Source organism: Camelus dromedarius, chromosome 16 (genome assembly GCF_036321535.1).
Source record: "Camelus dromedarius isolate mCamDro1 chromosome 16, mCamDro1.pat, whole genome shotgun sequence".
Taxonomy (NCBI): domain Eukaryota; kingdom Metazoa; phylum Chordata; class Mammalia; order Artiodactyla; family Camelidae; genus Camelus; species Camelus dromedarius.
Window position 1 is genome coordinate 24,673,022 of NC_087451.1, and position 27,440 is coordinate 24,700,461.

Here is a 27,440-nt window from a genome sequence, read left to right on the forward strand (position 1 = left end):
TCAAAGACGAATAAGGAAACGTGCTGAAACCCAGGTGCCTCTCAGACCCGACTCCTCCCGGCGTCCACGTGCACCTGGGTCCGCGGGGTCCCGGTGCTTAGTGACCAGCCTCACTCAGTGCAGAATGTGCGCCAGACCCAGAGGACGCACGCTGAGGGAGGGCGCAGAAAAGAGCTTGGGGCCGGCGCAAAGTGGCTGGGAGGGAGGGGCAGGAGAACAGCTGGGGCTGAGAACTGTTACAGACACAAAAGGAGCTTCCAGAGGTAGGTGCGGGGCGCTCAACATCCAAGCATCCAGCAGGGCTGCTGGGAGGGCGGTAAGCTGGGACTGAAAAGTGCCTCTCTGATTTCATAATCAGGAAGTTACTGTGACCCTGACACAGAGGCTTCAGTGGCAGGAGGAGGGAGGCCAGTGAGCCAGATTTCACTGCACTGGGGACTGAATGAGATGAGGGTGTGCAGACAGGGTACAGATAAGACTGGATTATCCAGGAAGACAGAGAAGCGGGGCAGGGATGGGGTGGGGGCCAGTTACATGGAGGGGGTTTTATTTGTTTGAATGATGAGAGAATTGAACACATAGACATGGAAAGAAGTCAAAACAATGAAATAAGAACAAACAGAAGCAAATGAAAATTTCCACTGACGCTTGTCACCAGTGCACTAATTACGTGGCAAAGGTCAGGATTATCGACACAGCAGGAGCGAGGCTGTAAACAGGTGTCCAGGTGTCCTGGCCGTCCTGGCAGCTAGTTCTAGGAAATAGACCGTTGGTGATTATGCTCTCCAAGTTCTGGGAATTTATCTCACAGGTAAGGCCGTGCAGTGAGCAGCAATTTGATATTCACAACCTTTTACAGGCTGTGGATAAAAGCCTGGAGACAAGCAGAAGCAGGCAGGGAAGTGATGAAACTGACCTTCACAAATGAGACGAAAGGACATGGCCTTTGGGGTTAGGGCTGCCAGGACCGGATGTAGCTAAACTCTGAATTTCAGATACACAGCGAGTAAGTTTAAAATAGCGTTATATCCCCTGTGATATTTTGGACATACTTAGATTAAAAAAATAATTGTTTAAAATTCAAATTTAATCAGGCAACCGTGTTCCGGGTGCCTTTTTGCAGGACGATATTATGTTTATTGAATCACAAAATGCCAATTGTTAAAAAACACCTTAGAGATAATCTAACTCGACATCCGTGTTTTATTCAGAGAAGAACCAGGAGGAGAGCATGGCAGTACCAGCCTGCTGTCACCTCACCGGTGGGGAGGGTGGCGGGGCCGTCCCAGAACAGACTCTCCCAATTCTGATCTAACTCCAGGAGACATCATGACACTCTCCAAGAGGCCTTATAGGCAAACTAATTTTAACACAAAAAGGAACACAGTGTCTATTCTGTGATGTCTGTAGCAGCTACTGAGGAAGAAGGGGCACTGTCACCTTGAGCAGTCACGAGCAGCATGTCCCCGTCACAGAAAGGCTGAGAATAATCACTGGCTCTGGACGCGAGTCCCAGCGAGGGGTTATGTGTGCTTAAGTTTTCGTGGTAACAGCTAGCATGTCTGTAGGGAGGTGACTGATAACCATTTGATGAAAATGCCACGTAAATTCATCTCAGGTTCTCTGATCATTTGAAACTACTCGTGGGCTCACAGGGGATCTGTCCAGGAAACCAGCTGCGAGATGACCTGGGCAGGGTGACGCAGACCGGAGTAGGCATGAGACACGTGCTAGGTGAGGAGCTGGAGAGAGACGGGGAGAGACAGTGAGGCTGGGTCCTGATTCTAGTCATGAAGTACAGCTCAGTGCTGAGTGCACCCCGGCCAGGACTGGATTCAGCTCCGTAACTTTGTAGACTGATTAATGAAATGCAAGATTAGGAAGACAGACTTGGTTGACTACTTGACAGATGCAGTGACTCATTCTTTAAAACAAACCCTTGGCTTCCTCTGTCTAAGGGGCTGGACCACAAGCTAAGCGCCCTGGCTGTGCTCTGAACACCCATCCCCTCCAGCCCCTCTGCCCTGACTCAGCTTCCTAGGTCCCACCTCCTGGCTCTGCCCCTTCTGTCCCTCCGGACTCCTGGGAGCACTGGGAGGCTGGATTCCTACGTGTCTGGCTCTGATAGTCCCCGCCCTGACTTCTGCTCCTAAAGAATGCCATTCAGGCCCATCTGGAGGCTGAGGGGTTAAAAGTGCCCCGTTGCCACCTGATGCTCCTGAGTGCTCCCTCCCCGCTGCAGCGCAGCTTTGTGAAAAGCAAAGGAACTTCATTCTCATCTGTTGGGCAGAGGGAAACTGAGACGGGGCAGGGGTGCTCCTCCCAGGAGTCATGTCCAAGGACCGAGAATCAAGAATGGTCAGTTGCTTTCGTGGTCCTGAAGGAGTGACTGAAGTCAGAGCCGAGGCTGGGTTATCCAGAGCTATGTGAGGGCACACGTAGGGCTACCCACGGAGGTTCCCCCGGGAATGCCAGTGACTAGAGATCCCCGTCGTTCCTTCCTCACTCTCGCAGTCTTTTCTGCTCTTGCTCCCGTGCCTGCGCTCTGAGCAAAAAGACCAGATAATCGCCCTCCCCGCCTGCCTGACCGGCTCGTCCACTCGGTTCTCTCGCAGGAATCTGGAGTCGCAACCCTGAGGCTCCAGCCCGGAGGCTCTCAGACGTTAGTTCGTTCGCCTTAGGGTCAACCCGGGGGCTGTGAAAACGCACCCCGCTGGGTTCAGGAGGGCCACAGGCGAGCCTAGGCACCTGCACTTGAACGAACGCCCAGGTAATTCTGCTGCACCAGGTCTGCAGATCAGTCCCTGTATTTCATGAAATACCATTCTAGTTAGTCTGTTTGGTGGTGAGAGAATGTGAAGCCGGGGCCACAGAGGCCAGACGCACAGCCAACAGAGTAATGACAGTATCACCTCAGGCCTGAGAATTAACAAGTTAATAAGCTTAAAGCACGGAGAATTGTGTCAGCTGTTGTTACCACTATAAAGCTGCTGATAAATAGCTGTTCACTAAAAGGGGGAAGGAAGTGGCAGCAGAAAGGAGTGTCCCGGGACAGAGAGAAGGCGTCGCTGGTCGCACCCCGCCCCCGGGCCGGGCTCTGCCGGCTTCCTGCCGGGATGCCCTCCTCCTGCGGTATCTACATCTGTATCCCGGTGTTAATTAATCCCTTATCAGATACGGGCAAGCATTTTCTCCCATTCTGTGAGCTGACTTTTCGCTGTCCTGACAGTATGCGTCAAGCACAGACGTTTCAGTTGTGATGGAGTTCAATCAGTCTGTTTTTCCTTCTGTTGGCTGCATGTGCTCTTGGTGTCAGGTCTGAGAAGGCTTTGCCTAACCCAAGCTCATGAAGATTTACTTCTACATTTTACGACTTTTATAGTCTTAGCTCTTACACTTAGGTCTTTTGCAGCTAATTTTTGTGTGCAGCATAGGGAAGGGGTCCAACCTTGTTCTTTCGTATGTGACATCCAGTTGTCCCAACCCCAGTTGTTGAAAAGCCTGCTGTTTCCCTGTCGAAGTGTCTTGGCACTCTTGTTGCAAATCAATTGACTGTATATGTGAGGGTAGCATGTATTACTAAAAAAGGAAAGAAAAAAGAAAAGCCAAAGAAAGAACAGAGCCTGCAAATCCTTCCACGACAGAAAACGGCAAGCTCAGCTGTGGCTCAGCCTTGAAGAGCTGGGTCTGCCTCACATGGCAGTTTTACCGAAGGAGCACCACGTGCAGGCAGCTGCAGTTTCTCATCCCAAGGGCTCTCTGGAATGTCCCACAAATGACTAAGAATTATTTCTTGGCACTTGCTGTTCTGGAGAAATAATCTGAAGGACTGGCCCAATCGCCTTTCTTCTGGATCCTGTCTGTCTGTAAGACTTGCATGATGGAGAATTAATTGCTTCTTATCCAAAGTTTTTGGGCCCAAGAAAAATTCCTGTAGGTGCTACAGGCTGAACATTTGTGTCCCCTCAAAATCTTCCCAGGGTGATGGTACCTAGAGGTGGGGCCTGGGGGAGGCGGTTAGGTCATGAGGGCGGGGCCCTCAGGAATGGGATTCGTGCCCTTATGAATGAGGCCTCAGAGAGCTCCCTCGCCCCTCTGGCCATGTGAGGAACAAGAAGACACCATCTGTGAACAAGGAAACAGGCCGCCCCAGACGCCAGATGTGCCGCCGACTCGTCCTGGACGTCTCCGTCTCAAGAACCGTGAGACATGCGTCTCTGTTGTCCATGAGCTGCCCAGTCTATGCTATTTTTGTCACAGCAGCCCACATGGACTCTGACATCAGAGGTGAGGGTGAGCTGGCTAAACTCATTTTGGTTATTAAAAGAAGGCTGGCTTATGAGCTTTGAATATCCCGGTTCAGCTTTCTGATGAAAGGACCCCAGCTTGTCACAATGACACAGTCTCCTGTGCACGTCATGGATGCAGACGTGCTTAGCAAGACGGAGAGCACGTGAAAACATCAGATATACTGCTGAGTTGAGCACATGAATCTCCATATATAAAGGTTCACATCCTCCATATCTAAATATGTCCTGCTCTGCTCCTGAGAAGATCTAGGAGCTTTAGGTGAAGTCACCCTCTCATCCAGTCATTGTATAGATAAGAAAAGAGAAGCCCAGAGAGGGGATGTTATTTGCCGAAGGACACACAGCTGATTTGCAGTAGAGCTACAACCTGAACGTGTATTTCTTGCCTCTTGGAACAGAGCTCTTCCCATCAAACTGTACTCGCCTCATTTTCTTTTCTCTGGTCTTGAGTTCCTCATGTTCATCCCCTGACTGCCAGTAGGAACCTGTCTAACGTGGAAACATGGACTTCCAGTTACAGTGCTAGTGACGTTTTCACTTCACTCTTTTCCCTCGAGCTGCACTGAACCATAAACAAAACAAAAAGGCAACCTATGGACTGGGAGAAAATATTCGCAAATGATGCAACTGACAAGGGATTGATTTCCAAAATATACAAACAGCTCATACAGCTCAATAAAAAAAAAATCAAAAACTAGGCAGAAGACCTAAATAGACATTTCTCCAAAGGAGACACACAAATGGCCAACAGGCCCATGGAAGGTTGCTCAGGATCATTAATCACCAGAGAAATGCAAATCAAGACCACAGCGAGGGGCCATCCCAAGATGCCCTTTAAGTGTAAAGACAACAAATAGATGTTCTGAAACATAGATGGATATGGTATCCGTGCACTGCTGTTCAAAAACGTTGTTTCAAAGAATTCCTGCCAATTAAGGAGTGAATCAAAACAGTGACCTGAAGGTCGCCCAAACCATCGGTAAAAGACTGATTGGACTGTGGCTAACAAAACACAGGAGTAAAATCAAACAGCTGTGGGAATCACGGTTTCTGAAAAGAATGTGTCATAAACCTGGACAAAGTAAAAGCGGTATAACGGGAATTTGGGGAGGAGGGTTTTGGTGGAAAGTCCCAGCAGGCTCATTTCCTACAGTAGAGGTGGATCATTCCAAACACCCCCCACAAAAACCAAAAACACCACTGCCACTGCCACCACCAACAGCAAAAGCGACACCTCGTTGACGGCAACCGTAAGCCATTTCATTATTTTTTCTTACTAATTTTGGACAAGACTTCTAGGAATTAATCCAATCTTTGCAGGATTAGATGGAAACATTTACCTCGAGTTTATCTCAATTTAAAGTTCTTCAGTTTCACTTCCATTTCTTTTCAAGTAACATTAGGTTTCCTTTGTTTATGAAACTCATAGCATGTATGGAATTGTTTCCATTTTTCTAAAATTATAATCATGAACCCAGCTGTCTTTCAATCTGTGGATATGCGTACAAAGAAGGTTAGCACTGAGTAGTGAGAATGGTTGTTTATAAAAATCTTGATGAGTTTTACTTTTTTTTACAACTACGTAGTAAAATCATTTAAAAATACATATGTACATAAATCTGACTATCTTGCTCCTTTGATTAGTCTCTTCGTCAAAAAAAAAAATAGTTGAAAACTTATGTCCACACAAAAACCTGAACAGAGATATTTACAGAAGCTTTATTCATAATTGCCAAAACTTGGAAGCAACCAAGATGTCCTTCAGCAGGTGAATGGATAAATAAACTGTGGTCCATCCAGGCAATGGGATATTACTCAGCACTAAAAAGGAATGAGCTATCAGGCCACGAAAAGACATGGAGGAGCCGTAAGTGCGTACGACTAAGTGAAAGAAGCCAACTGGAAAAGGCCGCGTACTGTGTAATTCTGACTAGACGACATTCTGGGAAAGACAAACCTGTGGAGACAGTACAAAGATCAGTGGTCGCCAGGGGTCGGGGGAGCATGGGTAGGCGGCGCAGAGAGGATTTTTAGGGCAGTGAAAATGTTCTGTGCGATGCTGTATTGAAGATACATGTCATTATACACTTGCCCACATTCACAGGATGCACAACACCAAGCGCGAACCCTGAGGCAGACTGTGGGTTTTGGGTGCTGACGACATGTCCGTGTAGGTTCATCGATTGTAACGAATGTGGATAAGGCAGGAGGCTGTGCCTGTGTGGGCGCAGGGCACGTGGGAAAGCGTGTACCTTCCTCCCAACTTTGCTGTGAGACAAAAAATGGCTCTAAAAAAATAAACACATATTTTTTTTCAAAAAAATATAAAAAATGAAAAAGAAACACTTGGAAATAATAAATTTAAAAATAAATTTAGTGAACCTTTTGGTTTACAACTCATGTATGCTCGTTATCAAAACTATGTAAAATATAAAAAAGTGTGAAGAAAGCATATACTGCTTGTTAAACTCGGCATTATATCATGAACACTTCCTAGGTCATGAAACATGCACAGGAAGCTCCGAACTGTGGTTTAGCGTCCTGGACAACAGCTACAGAATTAATCACCTGCTGCCACATTTAGGTTGCTACCGAGTTCTCGCTAGTCTGAATACCACAACCCACAGTCACCTTGAGGCCTGCTTTTGTGGTACACCAGCAACCTCTTCCACGGCGCGGACTCGGCCACAAGCACACGCCTTGCTAAGGCCACCGGCCCTGGTCCCTCTACTTCTGCGCTGACTTATGCGACTTAAAGAGCCAGCCTCCCGTCGGGTCCCAGAACAATCTGCCTTTGAAGCAGCTGTCCGGGTTCACAAAGTCGCTCCGTATCGGCTCTGTCCGCTTCAGTCTCTGGTCCCCGGACCCTTTTCTAGGAAACATTCCTCGCCCTGACTCACTCTTGCCAATGGGGACTGGAGCTGCGCCCTGGTGCCGGAGCCCAGTCACTTCTTCATGTACTTGGAGAAAAGGCCTGCAGCAAGCCTTGTTCTCACCTCTTACAGCGAGAGGACGAGAGGACGCTTGGTCAGATCCACTTCAGCAGTCAGCATACAGTCTTTTTTGGGTTTTGGAGGAGAGGGGGGTTTAACTACCAGCATGACCACAACAGTTCTAGCCTCCCTGCTCTGTGGCTTCTCTTTCACTGTATGATTTGCATAGATTTACTGGAAAAAACAAAGACTTCCAGGAACTGCTAGCAGGCCAGGCTCATTTCTGTTTCCTAGTAGGTACTGGATTCTGCTTCCTTGCTCAGCTAAAATTAGTCGTCCAAGCCTTGGGCTTGTTAATGCCAGAAGGATGTTAAGACAAGCACTGGGAGAAATGAGATGCTCATTATGCTGAAACCTTAGGACAGTGGAGCCCAATCTATAGAATGGCAAAACGGAGAGTTGTAGGAAAAAATCCTCCCAAACCAAAGAACTCATTCAGAACTTTCCAGAAGTTAAAAATAACTATGGAAGTCAGGGATCAGACTGTTTCACTTAATTTTAAAAGTGAGGGGGGAGGGTACAGCTCAGTGGTAGAGTGTGTGCTTAGCATGCATGAGGTCCTGGGTTCAATCCCCAGGACCTCCATTAAAAAAAAAAAAAGAAGCAAGCAAGCTAGAATAGATTCCGCAGTACTAAAAAAAAATGTTTTTAAAAAGATAAAAAAGTGAAAACAATTTCACTGAGACATTCACTGGCATCTCAGAAATTGGCTCGCTAATTACCATATTTGGGCAAATGGCGAAAAAGTGAGGAGGGGGGTTGGGACGCTCAGGCATGGTTCAGTTATTTGAGGCCACAGGAAGAGAGCTACTGGTGTAAGCAGTCACTCCTTTATTCAACAAACACGTCTCGAGCAACTACTGTGTATCGAGGGTCATGTCAGAGGCTGGGGGTACAGAGCAAGAGACAGAGAGGGGCTTATGATGCAGAGAGAAAAATCAGTGTGTATGCCAGGACGCAGGGACCATGAGAAAGGCACAGAAGTGCCCAGGAAAATCTGGGCAGGTCGGGATGGTGCTGCAGCGTCTAAGGTGGTCTTGAGCTGAGGGCTGAAGGATGGAGAGGGAAGGCACGCGGGGAAGGGGAAGCGAGGGGGCATGCTGAGGAGGGACCAGCCCCCGCAGGGGAGCGGATGCGTGCGAAAATGGCGCACTGGAGGCCTAGCCCCAGCACGAGAGGATACAGCCTGGCGCTGGCAGCCCTCCCTGCTTCTGTTTGTGGGAACAGATGTGATGCAGGTGTATGCAGGTGCTGGGTGATGAGGCTGAGCTGGGAGCAGGGACCAGACCACCAAGAGCTCTGAGACCCTGAGGGTTTTGCCCAACAACTGCATTTGAGTGAACGTGGGTTATAATGGGACGATCTGCTTTGTTTTATTCCATCCCATTCAGGCCTCTCTTGAGTCAGTCCCCTCATTTTCGGCCAGAGCCCTTTGGAGCAGTTCTATCTGACACTTTTTCCACTCATCCTCCAGAATGAGGCCTGGGAGAAGACCACAGTGTTTATAACAAGGTGTAAAAGCATCATCTTTTCACAGAACTCTATTCTGTGTTTTACAGTTATCAAATCAGATATTATCAAAATGTACACAGAATTATTCCTGATTTAGCATTCACTTGTATGGACAGCAGCTGAGAAGAGAGGGAAGAATGTTTTATTATGTGGAGCAATCTTAAAAAAGTGTATAATCATTTCATTGTGCTTTATTGTGCTTTGAAGGTACTGCATTTTTTACAAATCAAAAGTCTGTGGCAGCCGTGCGAGAGCAAGTCCGTCGGCGCCAGTTTCCAGCAGCACTCGCTTACCTCACGCCTCTGGGCCATGTTCTGCTAGTTCTTGCAGTGTTCTACACTTTTTCATCATTATGATAATATTGGTCACGGTGCTCTGTGATCACAGCGCTTTGATGGCATTACTACAACTCACTGGAGGCCCAGGTGATGTCTATGTTTAAGTTAAGGTATATACGTTGTCTTTTTAGACATAATGCTACTGTGTACTTAACAGACCACAGTCCAGTGTCGACAAAACTTTCAGATGCACTGGGAAACCAAACACTTCTGTGACTTGCTTTGCTGCGATACGTGCTGTATTGCGGTGGTCTAGAACCAAACCTACAACATCTCCGAGGTACACCTGTATTTTGAAAAGTAATACAGACTTCCAAAAAAAAAAAAGCAGAACTGTACGGAATTCTGTGAAATTGAAAAGTGAACGTGCCCCTCGTCCCTGGCCCAATTACCAACGAGCCTGGCAGTATTATTTTAGAAATTACCTATGCATGAAGAAACGTGCATCTACTTTTTGTTTCGTTTTGAAATATAAATGAAATGATTCTGTGGACTCCTAATATAGTAAGAAGCACAGAAGCAACAAGTGAACACTAGATCTGCAGGCTGCACCTGGCAATCAGCTTCAGCTGCCAAGCGCGCGGGGCTGGGTCTCGGAGCCCCCGGCGCCAGGGCCGCCCCCGCGGCGCACCCGCGCTCCCGGCCTCGGGCGGCTCTCCCCTTTCCTCAGCACCTCTCCCCTTTCCTCAGCGCCGGCGCTAACATGCACTTAAACATCACGTGGCTCATTAACTCAGCAGAACCATAGCGATGTGAAGGAACTGGGAAAGTTGTCAAAAGTATCCGTTTAGCTGTCTGATGACTGAGATTGTGCCTTCTTGTCTTGAGGCCTTTTTCCCCCTCTTTTAAGGAGCTGGGTAAGGGGTTTACTTGGGCGAGCTCCTCTGGCTAAGCAACTCCCAGAAATCTAGCCCGGACCGTCCGCAGTGTCAGCTCAGTGTTCTCTTAAACACACGCCGGTCTTTCAAGTAACCGACAAAAGGGTGACCTACTTTCCTGCGGAAAGTCAGGACTCAGTTCTGTCTTCCTCTCTGTGAATCCTGGCACTGACTGCTGTTTGTTGAGTGTGCGACCTTGGAGGCAAATTACTCAACCTCTCACGGGGCCTTGGTTTCTTATCTATAACACGGGGAAAATCATTGGATTATTTTGACGATTAAGCAAGATCTTATAGTATTTTTATGGCTTTTGGCACCGACAATAGTTTAATACAGATTTACCACTATTATTATAAGTATAGGTCCTCCAGAAGCCCCCCCCTTCCTCCCTTCACTCTTCCCTTTGACTCATCTAAATAGCCCAGAGCAAGATTCCAAAGCTCTGCTTTTTCTGGGTTATGGAATGAGAGGCCGAAAGACTTAACAGTTGCATGCTGCCGAGAAAGGAGCTATGTTCTCCCAAACTCACGTGTCGAAGCCCTCATCCCTGTGTGCCTGTGTTTGGCGAGAAGGTCTTTAGGAGGTTATGAAGGTTATGTGAGATCATAATGGTGGGACCCCAGCCCTACAGGACTGGTGGCCTTAGAAGAAGAGGAAGAGAGAAATTTCCCTGTCTCCTACATGTGAAAATGCAGTGAGAAGACAGCCACCTGCAGGCCAAGAAGCAGACCCCCTCCAGAAATCAGCCCTGCTGGGCCTCGATCCTAAACTCCCGGCCCCCAGAACCGCGAGAAGAGGTCCACGTCTATTGGGAAGCCCCGGTCTGCGGTGCTTCGCTGCGGCAGCCTGAGCAGACTCACACCCTTGGTTTCCTGACTCTCCAAGCTGGCCTCTTGAAGTATTCGTTTTTAACCAGTTTACTCCCCTTCCTATTGTAGCGTTTTACAGCAGGGGATGTTGCTGAAGCTGCATGACCTTCAGGACACATAAAAATGTAATAAATTCTTAATTTCTTACCAAAAGGACATAGGAGCCAACAGGCTCACTGGCCACAGAGGAGACAGAGTATCACGGAACACAATGACTTAAACTGAAAAAACCGAATACATGAGCGCGTAAGTTCCTAGTGAAATGAAGCAGCGCCCTCCCCAGCCAAGACACAGACCATGGGCTGCCATCGGGGGTACCCGGGCGTCAGCGCCTGATTCTGAAAGTGACCGTTAAAGGGAAAGAACTAAGCATTTATCCTGTCTTTGGGGTCAAACTGTACATCAGGGTAACTAAATAGCCCCGGTTGATGAAGTTCAGCTTTATGGAAGAATTATCGCTAATACATTTAGAACACAGGCGACATTTAGAAACCTCACCAGTTTGCAACGTCTAGTTAATTACCGATTCAGGCACTCATGAAAACACTACATGAAAGATTGACATGGGAGGAGCAGCAATGTCACGTGGACTCCCTGACCAAGTGCAGAATCACTAAAAGGGAGACAGGCGGTCTGTCTCCTGACGTGACGGAACAGGAAGGACCAAGCACAGCTTCTTGCCCCTGAAAGTGAGAGTTAATCTCCAGTCTGCAAGAAATATGGAGACCGAAGGACGAGTCAGACGCCACCACGAGGAAGCAGGCGGACACATCATCCTCTAGGACAACTAACTCAGCATTTTCAACAGTCAGCGGTGTGGTCAGGGAGGAAGAGACCAGGAAATGCAGAGTATCAACCAACTATAATGTGTGGACTCTGTTTAGCTCCTGAATTTGAACAAACCAACTGCGCAAAAGACATATTTGGGCCCCCTGGAGAAATTTCAATGTGGACTAGGTATTGGAGGAGCCGAGGAACTGCTGTAACTACTGTTTTGTTAGATGAGAAGACAGTGGCGCTGTGGTTACACGAGAAAAAGAGGTCTCTCTTCCCAAGTATGCGGGGATGGAGTAACCGGACGGCTGGGCTTCTTCAAAGTGCTTCACACACACAGAAGACGTTAAGTGCGCAAAGACAAAGCACCTCCAGCAAAGGCTGGATCTTACTGGTCTGAGACAACAGGCTCGGGGGCTTCCCGATACAGCTCTTCACATTTCTGAAAATTTTTTTATGTTCCTTTTTCTTTAAAGATTAAAGAGAAATAGCTATCTTAAGACACAAAATCTGAACAGAAGTTGAAAAAATGCACTTGCATGACACTGTCATTTAAAAACAAATGCGGAACTATTTTCAGTAGAATTCTCTCAGATAAGATGTTCTCGTCCGCCCACACTAGCTTTTCTGTGCCTTCTGCGTGCATCACTGCGTGTTTACTGCCAAAGACGTTCTGTATTGTCAACAGATATTTACCTGTGGTCAATAATCATTACACTGGAGGGTGGAATCCCCAAGACTTCACAGCTCTGCAGAAGTTCTTTCTTACGAATCTCCCCTTGATTGTAGTAATTTCCTGAGGATAACAAATGACAGTGGTAGGTTTCTTTACCAGTGGAGATCTGTTGGTTCACTCATTCTTATCTTGTCCCCTAGAGGATTTGAGCTACCTAAAAAGTTGTGATTATGATAAAAAGTTGAAGAAAACACAACACTAAGGTTACTTTCGGACACTCCTGTGAAAAGCACAATCTTGAGAATCACCATTTACTTCCTTCTCATCTCTGAGTCTGTTCACATGCCTGTCCGTCCGCCTGGCTGCCTGAGTTTCAGTTGCATGCTGCAGGCTCTGAGCACTGGCTTTGGCATTAAGATTTCAGACCGACCCTCAAAGTGAGTGGGGCACCTGGACTCACTATTAGTTTGGGCCCCTTTGAGTTGATAATCCTCAAATATCTGTAAAACGCTTATTTAAAGAAGAGGCTGCCATTGCTGAGTCTTCTAGGAGACTATCCTCCTTTGAAGAGTCCAGTGCCCAGCTTTCCCAGCACGATCCCCAGCGGGATCTTGATCACATCCGAACCCCAAACAGCTTACGAGTTCTTTGTTTTCCTGACACGTTTGCTCTAGTTGCCAAGAACAGTTCTGGTAAGCACCGCTCCTCCGCGTCCTCACAAGGAACACAGTGCAGTTCTGGTATCACTTAAGTCGCACTTACGCGCAGCTGTCCAGCTACTCTATGCCTGCCTCAACTCTCCAGCAGGTGCTCGCGAGTGTGATTTGTGCCGCTTACTTAGTTTCCTGAGCCACGGTTTCTCCACCTGTAAAGTGGGGATGCTGGCCGTCTCGTAAGGCTGTCCTGAGGTGACAGGTTATACGCGTCCACTCGTTTGGTGCTCGGTGTTAACCTTCTCTTTCCCTGACTTGCTGGTCTTTACCTCCCCCCTCCTCCCCTTCCCTGCCTGAGTTCTGAGTGGCGTCGGCCTCATCACGCACACCAGTGCCCTGCCCTCCGGGAAGCCTTGTTTTCCCTGACAGCTCATCGTCTTCAGCATTCCGCTCTCAAGGATGGGCTTGTTTCTGTGATCTGATTATTAACGCCGAAGCGTCACTGATCTTAGAAGTCATGGTGTCATTCGGCTCTGTACTGCCCTGGTGTCGGCACATGGCAGGCACCTGTCGGGCCCAGAGCAGAGAGGAGTTCTGGTGACTTTTCAAAACCTCAGAGAGAAACTCCCAAGAGAAACCTTTCAACTTTGGCAGGGGTTACCCTAGAGATAGTTTTAAACCCTTTGAACCCAGATAAGGAGACAGTCATTACATTGTATTTGACAAAAGGACTAACCTCAAAAAGACTCCAGTTAACAGCTTAATTGTGTGCTGCCCTCATTACATATTTTTGAGTTGCCTCAAATCCACCCCCCCCCCCCGCTTCATCTCAAGGTCACTCATCTGTGGTGGTGAGTCAAGAGCCTAACGCACCTCTGCACCTCAGAGGCCGCGCACGCCAGGCTCCGGTTCTGGCTGAGACGCTGCTCAGAAGTGAGGCGGACGTGTGGATGGAGCTGGTTTGACTGCTTTGTGTTTGAACTGAGGGACTTAGGACAGGTTGGGGAGCTGAAGTCAGAGGTCATTTTACACATTTTCACTAAGCTTGGTGAACACGTGGGCGCCCAGTGGGGTGAGTGGCAGAGGCCCCCGGGCAGCTCCTGGCCGACTCTGAGCAGAGGCCGCTGGTGCGGCAGGGCGCCCAGGACTGCCTGCGGGGCGGAGGCAAGCTTTAGAGCTCCTCCTCCTGACTTGCTTGTCTTGTCCTTTGTAAATGTCAACTTTCGTTAATGTTTTGTACACATTAGTTCAGCAGTTCAGGTACTTAGTAAGTACACGCTCGAAAGCTTTTACCAACAGGAAAATGTGGCCAAAAGAAGTTTGGAGACATTATTCTAGAAAGCAGAAAGTAAACGGGAGTAATATAGATTTACTCATATAGAACTGCATTGTGTGTGTGGGCGTGAGTGTGAGCTCGTGGATAACTGTATGCTTACTGAAGTCTTCCGTCCCGTGGTAACTAATACTTAGTAATAAGTAGCAAACACAGTGACGTTTAATAGAAGTTAGTCACTTTGTAAAGACCCACATTTACATACCACCATGTATAAAGGTAGACATTTGTTTTACCTTAAAAATTAATTTATTCATTCTAAGAAGGTAAAAGATTTACATGGTTTAAAAAAAACAAAACCCATATATATATTTTGGAAAAAAACCCTCTCCCACTCCTTTAATTATCCGTTTCCCTACCTTGGACTTAATTTGCTAGGATGAGAAAGAGTCAACGCTTCACGGTCTCAACATCTGACCTTTCACTAAGTTCGTGAATCTGAAGAGATTCCTTAAGTTCCTGGGTTTCAGGAATGCCAGCAGGGGTTTTCCCTGAACGTGACTAAGCTAATTCTAAAGTGTATTTAGAAGAAAAAAAAAAGCTCAACACTTTCTCAACTAAAAAATGAGGGGGTTTAGTTTCTCTACTGGTTAGGGTCTACCTAGGGAACAGAAACCATGTCAGATATTTACATCAGTGAGAATTTAATAAAAACCAGGTACAAAAAAGAGAGAGAGAAGAAAGTTGGCTACCTAGCTGACGGAGGAGCTGAGGGTCAAACAGGGACTAGTGAAGAGACCCTGGGTTTCGCGGTGGTAAGGAGTAACTACCCACCCTAGGTTGGAGACCAGGAGGAGGCGACGTTACTTGAGCCCAAACCTGGGCTCCCCAAAGGAGCTGAAACCCAGAGAGCTGAGCCTCTTCCATCAGACTGTGTCCACAGAACCCAGCTGTAGAAGTCGTGATGCGAAGATGAAACTATAATTAAAAAGTGGGCAAATTACTAAAATAGACCTTCCTCCAAAGATACAGAGTAGCCAATAAGGCGAAGACGGTCTGTAGTGACTCGGGAAGTGCAAGGCAAAACTGCAGTGAGAGATCCTTTCACCCTTACTAGGATGGCTATGGTAACACATAAAAACAATTCCCAGACCAGCCAATGGACAATTACAAGTGGAGGTCAGGATGTGAGAAATTAGAACCCTTGCGCCTTGCTGGTGGGAACATAAAATGGTGCAGCTGCTGGGGAAACTTTGGCGATTCCTCAAAAATTTAAACATGGACTAGCCATATAACTCAGCAATTCTACTCCCAGGTATGTATCCCAAAGAACTGAGAACCAACGCAAACCGATACTTGCGTACCCATAGCATATATGCATAGCAGCATTATTCACAATAGCCAAAAAATGGAAACAGCCCAAGTGTCCATAAACAGATGAACGGATAAGCAAATGTGGTGTATACATACACTGGGGTATTTTTGAGCCATAAAAAGGAATGCACTTTGGATACATGCTACAACACGGATGAGCTTTGAAAACATTACGCTAATTACAATAAGCCAGACAGAAGAGGGCAATTATTGCGTGATTCCATTTATATGAAGTACCTGAATTAGTCAAATTCATAGAGACAGAAAATAGAATAGTGCTTGCCAGGAGCTGGGGGGAGAGGGAATGGGGAGTTATTGCCTAATAGATGGAATTCTGCTCGGGATGATGAAAAGTTCTGGAAACACATGGTGGTGATGGTGAATGTTACACAATTCTGTGAATGTACTTAATACCACCCACAGGAGTAAATATTTAAAATGGCTAAAATGGTCAGTTTTATGTTGTGTGTATTTTATCACGTGAAAATATTTTAAAAGTTAGATTTGCATTGGATAAAAACTTCCAATTATGAGTTATCACTGTAAAACACATTAGTCTTTAAAATTGGTGAAATAATTTTTAAAAAGATCATTAAAAAAATTCTGAGCATGTATCTGTGCCGCCGAGGTGAAGAGACACTGCAATCTGTTACTGTCAACCAGCAGACTCGTACAAGTGAGGACTGTCTTGTTCTCATTATTCCCCAAAGGAATGCATCAACATCGACTTCCCCTGAAGGTCAGTGGAAACACTACTTTTCATTAGTTTCTCGGATCTGTGCCTTACAGGTAGTTGTTGACAAGGCCAGACACCTGGGGGGCACGTATCAGCGGCGATGAGGACACGCTGCGTGAGAACTGGGTCCAACTCACTGCAACTCGCAGCACTTAGCTCTTCAGAAAGCCTTACTCCTATTCTGTGCACCTGTCAGACTCGTCCTACAGCTTTTTCCTTTTTTCACAGCTGCATCTTTTTTTCCCCCCTGTTCCCTGGCCGTTGGGGCCACTGTGGAATTCCTCTTTGCTCTCTGACAAGAGCTCTTCCCTAATGTTCATTAGCATTTCTTTTATGGTTTCTCATAGTTTAAGTAAGCCCCTTATTTTTACACCTAAAACTCTTAACTCATTAGGTTAATAAGAGCTATGGAAAGCATGTAACATTCTTCAATTAATTAAATACGTAGCCAGACATAAACGTTTATATAAACACTTATACACCACGTTAGGTTCAGAATGGGGGGTGTGTATAAGAGTACCTGATGCCCCGGAGTTTACACTACCTTTGTGACCTGAAAGATCACCTAAAATTTTAGTTCAGAGTGATCTAACGTGAGTAGTGCCATCAAAATATGATCACAAACATGGTTCCATGAAACATGTGCTTACAATTAAAAAAATAATCCCAAAACACACACGGAAACGAGTCACTTGGAATGAGTTACTCAAAGAGCAGAGCCAGACACAAAGACTGCAGACATCGGAATTATTAGAAGTAGATATAGATGTTTAATATATTTAAAGAAATAAAAAAGAATATAAAATGGTGAGAAAGTAACAAGAGACAATAATATTTGCAAAAATAACCTCCGGATGTGAGAAACAGGCTAAAGGACAAAATTACTAAACATTTCAATACGTATATAAGGCCTTTGTTATAAAACGACTAATGGACATTAAAAAAGGCCAACATAAATGGAGACATACCATAAAATCATGGGTGGAAAGACTTCCCATTGCAAATTTGTTGACATTCCCTATAGTGATCAATAAGGTTTGTGAAATTCCAATAAAAATGCCAGCAAGGTTTTCCCCCTGAGCACGACCAAACCAGTTCTAAAATGTATTTGGAGGAAACAAAGTCAAAAACTGCAAGGAAGCCATGAAGACCAATAGATCAGAGGGCTGGCCCTGCCAGGTAGCAGCGTTGCAGAGGCTAGGGCAGTTTAGACAGCCTGATACTGGCACGAGGATGCCACACAGATCAGAGATACACGGAGCTCTGACAGATGAGAGGTGGGAACGCAGTTTGGAGGGGAGCGTTTTCTTTCCCTTCAAACTGTTCTCCATATTTGCTACCAGAATGAGCTTTCTAAAACACAGAACCGGCTGTGTTAATTCTCCACCAGATGTATTCTATAACACCCTGCTGTCTACGATAGCTTTCTCCCATGTGTGTATTAATAAGTCTTTCAGTGGTTACATACAACTGGAGAAACACTGGATGAAACAAAACTAAATAGGATTTTTTTATAGCAGTACCTCTTACAGATGTTGATATTCTTTTAAGGACCGTAGATCTCTAACTAGAGGGAGAACACCTGGCTAATTTCCCCAAACTTGTCAGACCAAGGCATCAACATTTTTTTTTTAATAGCAGCGTGATGAACTGGTGTTTCTTGGAATGTATGCTGGGAATCAAAATAGTTATTTCCTTAACTGACCCAGCAGCAGGGTGATGTGTGTGGCAGGCCAGGCATAATGGTTTAGGACAGGGGAGAGCTGTGGGCTCCGACTTCTCCACGTCCTTGCTCCCTCACTTTGGTCAAGTTACTTAACTTCTTTGTGATTCAAGTTCCGTATTTAAAAAATGGGAAAAACAGTATATGCACGTGTAATGTTTTGTATATTTAATGATGCCTATCATAAGATTGCTCAGAGGATTAAATGAGTCACTAATAACAAAATATTTTTCTTCCTGCTTCTCCCCACCCCTTAAAACTGGAAATGTGATTAGAATGAATAATTCAAATGAGTCCAAGACTTACTTATGCTTTTACTATTGCCCTGAACAACTTGCCCCATTTCCTGTATACCCAAGTGCTATTTTTAAAGACCAGCTCAAAAGAAAACCTCTTTGGAGAAGTTTCCTTAATCCAATCCCCTGAAAACAGAATTCATGCTTTTCCCCATTTTGAGTCCACAGTATTGTCGTATCACATAATTACAGCTTTCATTATGCTCTATCACAGGTCATTAGCTTCCTGCTTTTCGTGTTAGAGTAAGTCAGGGAGGTAGGTATGTTTAATCCACACATTTTTTAATGAGTTGAGATTTTAAAGGTAATTTAAAAAATACAAAAGAACAATTTAAATGGAAAGTTGGATTCAGAGGAAATAATGAAAGACAACAATAAAGATACTGAGTGTTTAGCATGTGCCAAGGACATGGCTTTATATTTTCTATTTGAAAATATTTTGATTTCTAGTCCTAACCTACTGAAAAATAAGGAGAAATTTATTAAAGAATCCAATCCACTGCCCTATAATACTTTGTAAATAAAATCCAGGCATCTTGAAACAAATTTGCTGATAATTTGACTCCCACAATTGTAGCATAAAGTGTAAATGAAATTGAAAGCAAACAAAAAATGAAGTCATTACTTGCATCTATTTGCAATTAATAAACTTAGTAGCACAAACTGAGAAAAAAAGTGCTTGGATCGAAAGTCTCACTATACAGAAAAAATGGTTTACTCTTACTGGCAACAAAAGATTTGAGGGAAAAAAGTGCTAATCAAATCAAGAAATATTTACATGAATATGTTTGCTGTTATTTCTAATAGAGGCAACCTAGGGAGGGGAACCCCTAAATATACATACAATATGGGATGACTAACCAAATTAAGATTTATCTCTATGAAACCATTTAAAAGGCTATATATATAGTTCTTATTAACATGGGTAAATGTTTGAATTATAAATTTCACAAGAACATGGTCCTTACCTAGTTTATTTTTCACTGTTTTATTCCTAGGGCAGGGACTAAGTCCTAGCAGATAAATTCTTTTTAATTAAAGTTTTTTAAAATCAGTATTTCATTATTTTTTAAGAGCAGTTTGTTTAGTTCATAACAAAAGTGAGAGCAAGGTGTAGCGCTGCCACAGACCCCCTGGCCCCACACGCGCACATCCTTCCCAGTTATCAGCGTCTCCCGCCGGTTAGCATCGATGAACCCACACTGACACATCAAGAGTCACTCAAAGTCCACAGTTTCCATTAGGGTTCACTTCTGGTGTGTGGTACATGGGTTTGGACAAACGTATAATGACATGCATCCAGTATTATAGCATCATACAGAGGATTCTCACTGCCCCAAGAATGCTCTGTGCTTTCTCTCCATCCTTCCTCACATTCCAACCCTTGACCTTTTTACTGTCTTCAGTTTTGCCTTTCCCCGTTTGTCATATAGTTAGAATCACAAAGTATGTAGCCTTTTCAGATTGGCTTCCTTCATTCACTAATGTGCATTTAAGATTCCTCCTTTTCATGGCTTGATAGCTCATTTCTTTTTAGCGCTAATATTCCACTGTCAGGATGTACCTCAATTTATTTATCCACTCACCTACTGAGGGGCCTCTTGGTTGCTTCAGAGTTTTGGCAATTATGAATAAGGCTGCTATAAACATCTGTGTGGAGGTTTTGGGATGTACATGTTTTCAATTCTTTTAGATAAATACCAAGGAGGGCGATTGCTGGATAGTTTGGTAAGAGTATACTTAGTTTTCTTAGAAACCGCCAAACTCACTGCCTTCCAAAGTGGCTGAACAATTTTGAATTCTCAACAATGAATGGGAATTCCTTTGCTCCACATCCTCACCAGCATTTGGTGGTGTCAGTGTTCTGGATTTTGGCTATTCTAATAGTTAATAGAGCACGTGTATTTCAAACAAATAGTTGATAAGTTAATGAAAAAGCAATGTTTACTGAAAAATATAAAATTGTATAAAATGTGCTTTCTGAGAAAAATCTTCATAGAAGAAGAACTGGAACTGCATACAACCAAATGGGAAAAGAGGTCACCGGCTATTTGTTTAAAACGGCTTTATTGAGGTACGATTTTACATGACATAAAATCCACCCATTGTATAGTACAGTTCAGTTATTTCATTTCTACAGTTGGGCAATTATCGCCATAATCCAGTATCATGGTCAATTTCTGTTTTCTCAATCCATCTTTTCTGTATGGTAAAGGAGGACTCATCCCTTGAAAGGCCCTTTAGGCGAAAGTTGGGTGGAGTCGAACTCTAAAATTACCTATGAAATTACTTTCTAGTCTAATAACCTCTCTCTTCAATTTGACACACGTATCTTTCTAGCACAAAATGGATCCTAAAGGTAGTGGTAAGGTCTTTTGCTACAGTTAGAAGGAAAACTTTAAGGGTTTACCAGGCATGACACAGCCTAGATTTTGTTCATGATTCCTGGTCCTCTTGTAAATAATGAAAAGAAAAAGTTCCACAGAACAACGGTGACAATCGCAGTTCCCACCGGAGACGCAGGTACTGAACGGAACGACATGTGAGCGGTTCTCTCGAGCTCCCCATTGCTGCTGGCGGAGAGTGCAGTTGGCAAGCTGCCGGCGCCCCCCAACCCACCTGGGGAGCTGGCCTTGCAGACCCCAGGCTGGGGCCACTGATGCTCGACGAGGCGCCCAGAGGAGGGACCTTCTGTGTATTCCCCCGGCTCCCTACAACAGAGAACCCTTCGGGAAGGAGTCGACTGCGACAGGTTGGCGCCTAAATACCCTCCCCAGCCCCGGCTCCCAGCGCCTACAGCCTCCTACCTGCAGAGAAGCAGAGCAGGGACACCCGGTGCCTCAGGCGGGCCAAGCCTAGGATAGTGGGAGCAAAGAACATGGCCTCATCGTCGGGGTGCGCGATCACCAAGAGGCTCCGGGTTCCGCCTCCCAGCAGGCCAGCCTGCTCCTGGCTCTTCCTTCGCTCCCAGAGGTCCCAGACGTCCCAGACCCGGACGAATCCCCATGCCAGGACTGCCGCCGCCAAGCACAACAGCCCCACCACTTCCATGCCCTGATGAGGCTCTGCGCCTGCGCAGGAGGGGAGGCTGCCTCCCGGTCCGACTCCGGCGGGAAAACTGCGCTCGCGGAAACTACGTTCCGAGTGTAACTCGGTCCTGCCGGCCGCGCCAACGGCTCGAGGCTTTAAGCGTCGCGCTCCGCCGGGAGCTTTCACTCGGACGCCTCCCGGCACCACTTAGTGCGTCTCCACTTTGTGCGGCCTTTACGAGGGCCTGCGCCTGCTCGGTTTCGGAGCTGAACCGAACTCCTTGCCGACCGGTTTTCTACCCTTGTCCATACAGTACCATGGGCTCAAAGGGAAGAGCCTGAAAATAACGCCCCACATCTTGAGTACGAGTCCCTCCTCTCTTCACCCCACCCTTTTGTCACTCGTTTCTTAAAACCGGGCTTTCCCGTAATTATCCGAGTGAACACCGACTTCGTTTTCCCGTCCTAACTTTGGGATGTGGGCTGGCGGCTTCTCTAAAGGAAAAGTATGCGGTTCCGAGGCCCGTCCGGTCAGTTCCCTGGAAGAGCACGGCCGAGGGCGCACTTCGCGGGCGCGGGGGCCCGGGCTCCTCGGACAGGGACCAGACTAAGGGCCTATGACATCACGGACGAAGCGGCCTCGCCCTGCGAGTCAGTGAGGTCTGGGCGCGAGCCGCAGCCCGGGGCCTGGAACACCGCCCGGGCGGGTGGGCGCCCGCCCCTCCGGCCCGGCTTCCCTCTCGCACGGGGCTCGCAGGCCCGAGGCGTGGCCTTGCGTCCTTCCCCTTCTCACGCCAGCCGGAAGGCCCCGGGCGTGCGGGCGCGGCCGGCCGGCGGTGGGCGCCCATCCCGGGGCGCGATGGCAGCGCGCTGGGTCCGGCGGGTGCGGCCCTGGCCCGTGTCTGCTCACGGGGGCCGCCGCCCCCGTCGGGCCGAAGGGAGACGCGGGAGGACCGGGCGCGGGCGACCCAGGAAGCTCGGCCGAGGTAGGAGCTGCGCTCCGCCAGCGGAGGGAGTCGGCCTCCCAGCGTCCGGAAGGAGGAGGAGCCGGCGCCGGAGCCGCCTCAGCCGCGGCCGCCGGACCGGGGGGAGGGAGAGGGGTTGAGTCAAGATGGCGGCTAAGGTGGCGAAGCAGCAGCAGCGGCGGCGGCGGCGGCGGCTGGAGTGAGCGCCCGGCCCGCCGCGCCAAGCGAGGTCCTGGGCAGGGCCGCGCGCCGGGCCACGTCCTGCCCCTCAGGCCCGGGGGCGCGCCGGCTGCCGCGCTCCGCCAACTCCCGGTGAGTAGGCCCGGCGCCCGCAGCCCGGCCTCCGGGCCCCCGCTCTCCCGGGGGCCGCCGGGGGCTCAGGGGCAGCACCGGCCGCGGGGGCGGCTTCCCGGCCGGCGAGGAGCGTCGCGGGCCCGGCCGCTCGGGGCCCGCCCAGCCGCCGGGCCTCTTCCCCGCGGCCGTCCGGGGCGCGGCGGGCGCGGCGGGGAGCTGGGGCCGGGCGGGTGGAGGAGGCTAATGGAGTTTGGAGAAGAATGGGCAGCGGCCGGGCCGGGGCCGCCGGCGGTTCTCCTGCGGGGCCCGAAGCCGGCGTGGGCCGGGGGCCGCGGGTGGGGCCGGCACAGGTGGCGGCCTGCGCTCCCTCCGGGGCGGAGTTGGTGGCGGTGTGGAGTGTGTGTGCAAGCGGTTAGGGAGGGTGACAGCGACGGGCAAGTGCGCGAGAGCAAACTAGTGCACCTTTGCGGCCGAACCGCTCCGGGGTGTAATGGCGAAGGGTGGGTAGGGGAGAGGGCCGGGGTCGGAACCCGCTGCCTTCCGCCTTTTATCGCTAGTGTTTTAAGGTGCAGAGTCGGTGGGTTCCCTTTTATTGGGGCGGGGGGGGGGGAGGGATTATGAGAAACAGCAAGAAGTCAGTGTTGGTGGCGAGGAGACTGAAGTCTTCGAATTAAGCGGGTTCGGTGTAGTGTATTGAAGGTGTGGGTGGGAGTAAGTGGTTTTTGTGAAAAGTGCTCAGGAGGTGTCAGTTTTCTTCTACCAGTGTCGCTTCGACAGAGTTAACCTTGGCGAGTAGAGGGGTGGGTAATTCTAATCTTTGGGATTAGTATATTCACCTGCACAGACTGGCCTCCCTAATTACGCCCTAATCGTACTGAAGTTGGCATTCCTCGTGAGCACCGTGGTGAGGCCACGATGGGAGGCGGAACGTCGTGTGAAGAGTAACAGGCCTGGGATTTTAAAGCGCCTGCAAATACCGTTCGTTCAGCGGCGCTTGATCCATAGCTGCTGCTGCCGGGTCACGTGCCGGCCTCTCGGCTAACCGAAGAGTTGAGGGCGTTATCTAATTTAAAATCTTTTTTTGAGAAACGTTTTGATGTATCCTTTCAGAAAGATACTTATCTGATGAACTAACTTCCTGGGTTCGGGAGCAGACCAGTTTTAGCATCATGTTTAGACGTGGGTGAAAATTACAGAAGAAATAACCTCAAGTTGTTGCAGAATGAAATAGTCTTTATTTTCTCATTCTGTTAAAATCCAGTGGAGGTTTATTTATTTATTTATTTCAGTATTTATAGTACACAGTTGCTTTGCCTCGCCTGAAGCACACCTGTTAATGGAAATCAAGGTTAACACACACGCATTATATAAATGATATGCACATGTAAGGATGTGATTACTTGCATCACCAAAATACTCTTTCCTTTTACAACAGGCTTGCCGTATGTTGAACTCCTCCCCCAGAGAAAATATAATGCGAAGAATCCTGATTCTTCCTTTAACTGTGTGTCATTTTGGAACAGGACCAACCTGTCTCTGTTTCGGTGCCTCATCCATGATAGTAGGAAAAAAAATGCTCTCCTGGGCTGCTGCTGTGAGCCCGAGAGAGCTACTCGTCATGAAATCGCTTTAGAAAGATTGAGAGGGTTGTATTTATGTGAGGCCGTGACAGCTCCCCCTGCACTCCCGAAATGCGGTATCTGCACATGTCCCCTCGTGGCATTTACTCTTTCTACCTTGTGCTTAGGTATTTATGTACCTGTTTTATCTCCCCTTGAGGGCAGGATAGGCCCTACTCTGACTTTCTGACTAAGGCACTATGTAGGATCTCAGCACTGCAAGTGTTTATTGAACGAATAAACATTGTATTCTAATTAGAAAAATGTATTCACATTACAGTTTACCCGAATACACCTGTTAATCGTCTGAGACATTTATGTGTAGCTGTAATTCTCTCCACGATGGATAAGGAATAAATATTTTAAACTAGAAGTCTTGTTGGATTTAATCATGTAGTAAAACTTAAGAATTTAGTCTGCCCACATAATTTTTTTTTAAAGCACAAAATGCTCAAAATTAACTATGTTTCTTTGAATTTAACTGAATAAAAGTTTGTTCCAAGGCTAGGCAAATTTAGATTAGTAAAATTTTTTCAAGCTTTTTTTTTTTTTTTTTTTTTTTTTTAGTTTTCGTAAGCTAGTGAGACTGTCTTGCCCTTGGTATCTGCCAGTGAAAGCAGAGGCCTGTGAATAGGCCAGACTGATGTAGCTAACTGTCAGACCACTTGTTACCCAGTTTTTTGTGTGTTTGTTTTGTTATTCAGTTTTAATTGTATTTTGTGATCTGTCTTAATTTTAATTTCAAATTCTTACTGATGCCTGAGAATGAGAGAAGTTTTTTGTTTGTTTTTGTAAGTGGAGGCACTGGGGATTGATCCCAGGATCTTGTGCCCTATGAGCATGCTCTCTACCACTGATAGAGAGCTTGAATACTTAGTTATTTCCAGGTGTTCATTTACTTCAGAGATTGAGTTTTACTAGAGTACAGTACAAATAGGCAGTAAAGGTTGGTCAGATTTTATTATGTATAGACTCCTTTTGGTGTGTGGTTCATTGACTTGTTCAACCCATGTGGCGTGCCTTATGTTCAGAGCACGTGACTGAATGATACAAAGATACAAATAAAGTAGCAGGTCAGTGATGTACACAAGGAACTCTGTATAGATTTTCTGATATTTTACGCAAGGAACTCTGTAGGTTTTCTGACATTTTGCCCTTTTCAGGTTTAAGGATGCAAAAAGTGCATTTGGATAGATGGTTAAGAAAACACTGTTTCTTTTTCTATCAGGACTTCTTACCAGTATTGAAAAGCTTCTGTCATGTAGCAATGACTCTATGTAGAGCATCTGGTTTTTATTTTGGTATTCTTGTGGTGCTGGTTCTCCTTGAACATTTTTCTGGTTCTACCATTTTTTTCTACCCCAGAAGCTTGTGTGGTCAAAATATTACTTGGATTGTTTTCAGATACATTTTTTTTTAGGTCCTCTTTGCATTTGAAAATGAGACCATAGAAGGCCTTGTGAATGTTCCCATGGAGTTTTTCAGTTTGATTCTTCTATGTGTGCTGCTGTTACTTTTACTTAAAAGCAATATCAAAAACAAATCTAAGTTGGTTGAAATAAAGTGCTGATAATTTATAGAATTATAGAATGTAGAGTTATGTAGATTATCTGGTCTTTCTTCCTTCAATGGTGAGTAAACTAGGGCTCACAGAGGAGGGTGGTCTGCCTGAATTTGTGTGGTTGGCCAGTAGCAGAATGCAGAATAACTCATTCTGTTCCACCCTAACACATGATTAAGTGTGGAGATTGACAACCACTTAAAACAAAAATTGGCATGAACGGCAAACAAAAGGTCACTTAATTTAGCTTAGATACTGAATTTAGGTACTTTCTTAACTTTAAGTTTCTGCAGTGAAAATAGAGTTAAAAATTATTATTGATCTAGATCAGTAATCTGATCATTGGGAATTATTAGTTTAATTTTTAATCTGTTAGGGATTTTTTTTTGGAGGGGGAGGTAATCAGGTTTGTTTGTTTATTTAATGAAGGGACTGGGGATTGAACTGAGGACCTTGTGCATGCTAAGCATGTGTTCTGCCACTGAGCTATACCCTCTCCTCATGAATATCTTCTGAAACATAAATATCTGAGATTATCTGGACCTCCTGACATTTCATGGAATTTAAATGTGAAGAGATGGAAATATTATGCCAATGGTTGGGTACCTCTGAGATGTAAACAGATAGGATATTTTATAAGTTAGTTATTGCCAGCTTCACTTACCCTCAAACTTCTGGACTCTTTTTTTTAATTATAAGAAACTTCAGTTGTCATATAAAAGCTTAGATAAAGTGGGAACATGAACTGTATTCTTTTTTTATTTTGCATTCTTTTTAATTGAAGTGTAGTCAGTTTACAGCGTTGTGTTGATTTCTGATGTACAGCGTAATGTTCATTAACTGTATTCTTAATGCTGTGTTGAAAGCTCATATATGTGATATTAGTTTTCTGTAGATGTTCATGCCACAGAATTTGTTTTAAAGGAAAAGGCATATTATTCTTTTAAACCAGTGTCCTCATGTGAATACTGAAGCGTGGCATATTTATTTCATTTGGACTGTTAAATAATATGCCTATTTTGTGTTGCATTAAGAAGGCTTTTTGTTTTTTTTTCATTTTTTGTTTTTCTCATTTTGTGCTCTTTTCTGGAATGCTATTTCTTTGCTCTACTCTTCCAAACTCTACCACACCTTTAAGTGTAGTAGATACTGCCTTTTTGTTTCTTTCTTTTTTCTAAGGGTTTTTGGTCACATGTCACTTCACCCACAAAGTTTTCTTCCTCCTCCCTCTTCTCTGAAGACGTATTTTTTTGTTCTGGAAATTCTCAGTGCTTCACTTATGCCTCAAAACATCCTGGTTATTTATGTACATGTCCATTTAGTCCCCACCAGACCGTAAGCCCATTGTGGGCATGTCTGTATCTCAGTTGTTTTTCATCCTTCCCTTGCCCCCACTCCCAGAATAACACTTTGCATTCAGGAAGCGGGTAGCAGAAGCTGGTTGAACGCATAAAAAGCCTAGCTGCCAGAGATACGTGCTATGGTTGTTTTGGAAGGTGATGGGTTCACAGGTGGGAACTTGATGATGAGTAGTTTGAGGAAATTAAAAAACAGGTAGAAATTCACT

At 46.2% G+C, this 27,440-nt stretch overlaps 2 protein-coding genes across 24 annotated transcripts in view; one reads left to right on the forward strand and one right to left on the reverse strand.

The window, feature by feature from the left end:
- PIGL (phosphatidylinositol glycan anchor biosynthesis class L) overlaps positions 1–22,277 on the reverse strand; it is a 44,035-nt gene extending 21,758 nt beyond the window's left edge. For all 6 annotated transcript variants that reach the window (XM_031467549.2, XM_010975307.3, XM_064495308.1 and 3 more), the window contains exons 1-2: positions 21,213–22,277; positions 12,371–12,470 (exon numbers count right to left, since the gene is read on the reverse strand). In XM_031467549.2, the coding sequence (XP_031323409.1) occupies positions 12,371–12,470; positions 21,213–21,456 (344 nt within the window). In that variant the 5' untranslated portion in view covers positions 21,457–22,277. The remainder of the gene's footprint in view (positions 1–12,370; positions 12,471–21,212) is intronic.
- A 75-nt stretch (positions 22,278–22,352) lies between these two features.
- NCOR1 (nuclear receptor corepressor 1) overlaps positions 22,353–27,440 on the forward strand; it is a 134,293-nt gene continuing 129,205 nt past the window's right edge. For 16 of the 18 annotated variants that reach the window (XM_064495289.1, XM_064495296.1, XM_064495300.1 and 13 more), the window contains exon 1: positions 22,550–22,711. The gene's annotated coding sequence lies outside the window, so the exon portion shown is untranslated. Of the gene's footprint in view, positions 22,421–22,547; positions 22,712–27,440 lie in introns of those variants that run through there. The other 2 variants (XM_064495290.1, XM_064495306.1) reach the window with 2 other exon arrangements.